Below are 5,813 nucleotides of genomic sequence, written 5' to 3'. Positions count from 1 at the left end.
GGCATTGTCGCAAATAATTGGGCCGTTTTAGTTCGTACGATTCTAGTAATGTAGGAATAGGAAATCACAAAAGTGTGATATGAATGCATTCGCAGTAATGGAGGACGGGAAACAAATAAATTCCAAGAACTTACATTTTTGGTTTATAGAAATAGGAAAAACACGGTCAAATCAAGGTCAAACGACATAGAAAACATATGTAACTATTATGTTAGTATGCCATTTTTTACTTTGTTTGTGCATAGGAATTCTAAAAGGAGGTCCAAGTATATTATTATATTCTTGCATTTTTCCTTTAACAAAGGGATTAAAGGGGAAATTCCCACTTTTCCTTTGCTTTATTGCTAAGCGAACGAAACACGCTACTGAAGGAAAAATATTCATATACTTTTATCGACCTATGAGCCAAATAAGCTCTTAACTGTGTTTTAACTGAACCAATTATCTATTTCTTATGAAGCATATGATATTTTAGCATTGCGACTATTTGCTAGTGTTCTCAAGACATTATCCAAACGCACAAATATTCTGAACGGTAATAATTTATTTAAGAAAGAATTCTTATCTACTTGGTAGTCCAATTATACGTTTGGATAAAGCCGAGATATTATCAATTAGTAACTAAGATTAACTAAAATAGCAATAGTCCTAGAAGTGTTTCTTTCCTTTTGCCAAGGTGCCGCCAATATATTTCCGAAAATACCAGATTTACGACATTCATTTGCTCCATGATTTCACTAACTGAAATTCTACTTCTCTATGTTTCATATAAAACACGTTGGGCACATTTTAAGTTTTAAGACATAACTTTAAATAGTCCGCTATAGTTTCACCATAGCGTCACTGTATCTTTTGTATCACCCTCCCGCTAAAGTATGCACTGTTAGCGCTAAACTGAGAATGACGCTTATAGCTCACTATTTCCGGCTACAACGCTAAATTTAGAGTTATTTAGCACCGCTAAGCCTCTTCAGCTAGAGGAGGAACACGACTAAGTTCCAGAAAAGCCATCCATCTGCCTCATTCTTCCTTATTGTCACGATGCATTGATGCAAAGCTTAGTTATTGAATTAGGATGTCTAACCAGTGCTCGATTTTTGATGTATGAACATGTGCATGAAAAGTATATGTGATATATAATATATGATGCTTGATTGTATGCTTTGTTTTCTACAAAATTTCATGATTTAAGAAAACCCCTAGATGGGTTTAGCTTCACTATACCTTTTCATAGCTTCTGACCGAGCCACTAAAAGGCACAGCCTGCTAATTAAAACTTTGGCCTAAAAGGAAACAGTATGATTTTTTAAAGGAAAGTGGAAGGGGAAGCAATGGCAATGATTTTCTTAAAGGAAAGCCTGAGGAGATCAAGATTATGAACTCAAAATTGCATGACCGTGAGCATCTGATCCAAGGTGGAAGGTTTGTACGTGAACTCCCCCAACCAAGTGAACTAGGCTCACTTCTTTCATTTTATAAGTATTGAAAAATTATTGTGCAAAATAAAACTACAATAAAAATTCTGTTCCCTTTGTTCATACTAGTAAGCATGCACGTGCAACGCACGTTTCGACTAAAATTAATGCCAGACATGAGAATTCAAATGCATAGGAAAATAAGTTTTGCTCTCCATTACTTTTTACAAGTGTACTTCTTATTTCAAAAGTAAAATTTTCTTTCATTGAAAAAATGTAATCCACAAATAAAGGACAGTCCCGTGACATGTCCTCAGCTGCAAAATTATGTTTTAAACTATGTGTCAAGACTAAATGTATCTTATTAGATGTAACAATATGTTTGGTTCAAGGGCGACAAAAAAAATACAACCATTAACTTTGCTTACACAGTTATCATTAAACTCCACTCTTTCTTAATGGATTGATCCCTAAGAATAGAAGCTAGACCCTTTGACTATTACCTGATGTCGAGAAGCAAACACAAAACCAGTAATCTCTAGATCTTAGATTTTGTCTAGGTTGAGTGTTAATGCTCACATAATGAAAGATTTGATCCCAACAAAATGCCTATGACGCTACATCTCACCAAGACATGTTCATCAACAACCAAAGACCAAAAGGCCAAGGCAATTTATTGATATGTAAAAAGAAGGTTATGTAGAACCATCATAATATACATGCTTACCACGCTATTGCCACATAAGAGTGGATGACTGAAAGTGTATCCAATAGAATAGACAGTTATGAAAAATTTAAAAAATAGGTCCCAATTCTCTAGCTGTCTTAACCTTGAAGTAATGTACATAATCAGGAATCCAATGATCATATTTGAGTTCTCAATATCATACTTCTTATCATCATCCCACCACCCAATATTGGCTATGCATAAGAGTAAACAACATCACCAGATTTACCGGCTATGAATTGCTTCCATCGTGTAACAATGTAGCCTCCCGCCAGCATGATATATGCACTTGAATAGTTGGAACGGGAAGAGAGAGAAAATCAAATCAGAACCCCAACGATGGTTAGAAACGATAATATTAAGTCAATCTATTTCTAGCTTGGAGTGGTGCTGTGCTATTGCCACAAGGGCCAATACTCCGTACCAAACATAATTGAAGTCATCCCTTGTCTTCGTGAGAGTGTTTGCGAAAACCTATAACAGATCATATACCTCATGATATAATTTAGCAACAAATCAGTTCTCTCTCCATTCCTAAATATAAGTGTTTTTAGAGTTCTAATATGGACTACATACGGAGCAAAATGAGTGATTCTACACTATAAGTATGTCTATATACATCCATACGTAGTCCATATTGGAATCTCCAAAAAGACTTATACTTAGAAATTGAGGGATTATAAGGCATTGCATGTCAAACAGGTAGTGTCGACCATCATCCATTCAATCCTAAATTTTTACACAAACCAAACTACTTGCTTTTTAAACAACTGAAAATATAACCAAAATTGTAGATGAACATGCAAAATTCAGTAATTAATCTTAACTGGACCTCTGCAGCTTGTATATAAAACAAAGAGACAGAAGGTTGAGACGCACATGTACACGATCTGCAAAGATCAGTAGAGGTTTTTAGCTACTGGAGCCCCTGAGTGTGATGGCGATAGCATGGGACAAGAATATTTAGGAGCTTCTTACCTGCATATCCGCATATTATATATACACCTAACTGACATCGAAAAACCACTAATTTGAAGTCTAGCTCTAAGTATGACATCAGCACCAGGTACAAATATCTCTAAGCTCCATATTACCTCAGATATACTTGCAATTCCTACTGGAAACACTATCTGATTTTTCAGAAATCAGTATGGGCAATTCAAGACTGGTTCACCTTTGTCTGGAGAGAAAATTCAGAAAAGCAGAACGACCAGGAATTTTGATATGAAAAGTAGGGAGGAGGGGAACTATCAGCTGGGCATAGACAACGTCGGATTACTGGGCGATGGAGGGCTACCAATTAAGCAAAAAATCTGGGCGTGCATATGGGTGATGTAATCGCACAATCGTAGTTACCTCTGATTAATAATTCAATAATGAAGGTCAATTGAATAATTTCTGAAATTATTGTGTTGAAAACGTAGAGAGAATATAGACTGAATTGGAGAACTTACCGTCATAAAGAACATCCATATTCAGTTAAACAGTAGATCATTGTACATTATGAACTAAATTGCATGCAATCTAATTATTAGACATTATCAGGCTGTGTCATTAACTCATTAATGGCCTTGTAGCAAACCTATTAGTTTTTTTTTTTACAAAATTCAGTTATGCATGCTTGATCATTATCGGACCAACAAACACTAATACCATGAACATTGACACGCACACGGATCAAATGGAATAGGAGGAACTGACCGTTGGGGAAAGCAAAACCGCCGAGTGGGCGTACATAAATTCTCAATAAACTGTATCAACAAAGTTAGCTCCATTTTGCGGGGATGGAAAATCAAGGAGTAATATAAAGTGGAAAATATATTATAACTTAATAAAAGTTTCCATGTTTGCTTTGAGAGGCTTGAAATTACTACATGAATCAGAGAAGAAAATGGGATGCCACCATTCCTGTGACACATCTATCAAAATAGAATGGCAAAAGTACATGTCAGATGTCAGACAATAATCCCAATATCCAATAACACAATATACTATGACGCAAACACATGATGCAGCGTTGGCAATGTGCATCCCAGATCCTGCATGGACATATGCTTAGAAATCAGGATACTGCCATATTTGCAGCGTGCACCGGGATAATCCACAAGGCTATTTCGCAAATTACCAGTTCGTTAAGCAATTAACAACGACAAAACATGGGGCTTATCTGAACCTATTACTATCAATCCATAAAAACTGAACAACTAAATTTAGTTTGAAGCTTATCTGAAGCTCATCTAAGCTAAAGACTAACATGAGGTCCTCTTCTTTACCAATCTATAGTAACATTTCTTGAGCAGTAGCTAACAGTTCTTATCATAATTGAACCAATATAAAGCATATAACAACAGTAACAGAAAGTGTACAGGTGTACTTGTAAGCAGTAAGTAGCAAGCAAGAAAAACAAGCAACCTTCTTACCTGGAGCACCTCAACGATGGTGTGGGTGAGGGCGGCGGCGACATGCTCGGTGTAGTGGCCCTGCAAGAGGATCCTGTCTAAAAGCTCGCCGCCCTTGCAGAGCTCCATGACGTGGTGCACGACATTCTCGTCATCGTGGGCGCCGTTGAGGGTGATGACGTTTAGGTGCGGCGCCATGATTTCCACCTCCTGGCACACGTCCTCCACGTCCACAGGCATGCGCTTGGAGATGGACTTCCACGCACCCATGGCGGCTTCCGTGCAGAGGTATGTGACGCCGAAGGGTTGGACCTGGGCTTCCGCCGCCCCAAACGTCGACGGACCGACACAGCGGTTGCCCAAGGCGAGCCGAGGGGCTGGCTACGGCTGTGTAGTGGGCTGATTTGAGGCCTAATGACCGACGGCGGGAGCTAGATTCAGCGAAGGAGGCGACGGCTCAGGAAAAACAAAGGATGGGCGTGCGCGCAGGCAGGGGGAGTGGCGACGTACCTAGGTCGCCGCCGTGGCGGACGGAGGAGCAGTCGGAGTGCTTCGCAGCGAGGTCGGCGAAGGAGGCCCGGCCGGCGAGGATCTGGTTGTGGAGCTCGCCGAGGAGCGCGGCGGCATCGGCGGGCGTTGTGGCGGAAAAGACCCGACCCTCAGGGTCCTTCGAGGATGCCTTGCGCCAGGACCTTCTTGCTCCTCGTCCCCTGCTTCTGCCGGCCCCTCCTGCTCCTCCTCCTCCTCTACTGCCGACGCCATCTCTCCCTTCCTCCGTGGCTCGCCTCTCCGGTTGCTTTGAGTGGTTAGCTCTGTTTGCTCGCGCCCATGGGGCAGCAGAGGAGGAGCGGCCGACGGTGGATGGCGGCGGTGATCTGCACTCACATCTGATGGGGCAGCAGAGGAGGAGCCGCAAAGTTTGTGAGGGAAACAGAAAATTAGGAAACATTAATCTCCACTAATTGAGGAGGAAAGGGGGGCGCGGGGCGCGGGGCAGTCTGCTGCGCGTCTGCGGCAGAACATTTAATCTGGATCGTTTATTTGCATGGCGGACGCTTGATGTAATATGAACTGTTAGATGAGATTTAGTTGGGTTGATCTAACGTCTCTGGTAATCCTGTGTACACTTTGCGGTGTGTCTGTAGATGAATTTATGTTTGCTTTTTTAATAGTAGTATAGATATAGATATAGATATAGATATAGATATACTGCCTGACGTGCGCATCAACACACAATGTTTAGAATGTTTTCTAACTCCGGTTGGAGAGAGT

At 40.6% G+C, this 5,813-nt stretch overlaps 1 protein-coding gene across 3 annotated transcripts; it reads right to left on the bottom strand.

The window, feature by feature from the left end:
- Positions 1-2,056: 2,056 nt before the first annotated feature.
- On the bottom strand, positions 2,057-5,510 carry LOC119296306 (calcium-dependent protein kinase 8-like). 3 transcript variants are annotated; one of them, XR_005145072.1, is made up of 3 exons: positions 5,052-5,505; positions 2,567-4,952; positions 2,057-2,430 (listed from the first exon to the last, which is right to left on the bottom strand). XR_005145072.1 is itself a non-coding variant. In XM_037574711.1 (3 exons), the coding sequence occupies exons 2-3, from the start codon at positions 4,809-4,811 to the stop codon at positions 4,134-4,136; spliced, it is 297 nt and encodes a 98-aa protein (XP_037430608.1). In that variant the 5' UTR covers positions 4,812-4,952; positions 5,052-5,505; the 3' UTR covers positions 2,057-4,133. The 3 variants fall into 3 exon arrangements, 1 of the variants encoding a protein (XP_037430608.1); XM_037574711.1 differs by having other exon boundaries at positions 2,057-4,181; positions 4,563-4,952; XR_005145071.1 differs by having other exon boundaries at positions 2,057-4,972; positions 5,052-5,510.
- Between the last annotated feature and the right edge of the window lie 303 nt (positions 5,511-5,813).

The sequence above is a fragment of the Triticum dicoccoides genome, chromosome 4B (assembly GCF_002162155.2).
Source record: "Triticum dicoccoides isolate Atlit2015 ecotype Zavitan chromosome 4B, WEW_v2.0, whole genome shotgun sequence".
NCBI classification, from domain to species: Eukaryota; Viridiplantae; Streptophyta; class Magnoliopsida; order Poales; family Poaceae; genus Triticum; species Triticum dicoccoides.
This window is presented reverse-complemented; position numbering and strand designations above follow the sequence as displayed.

Coding starts and splice junctions, on each gene's coding strand:
- LOC119296306 (XM_037574711.1), bottom strand. CDS start 4,811: ATGGGTGCGTGGAAGTCCATCTCCAAGCGCATGCCTGTGGACGTGGAG. Junction 4,182..4,562: donor CCATCGTTGAGGTGCTCCAG/GTAAGAAGGTTG, acceptor ATGTCCATGCAG/GATCTGGGATGCACATTGCC.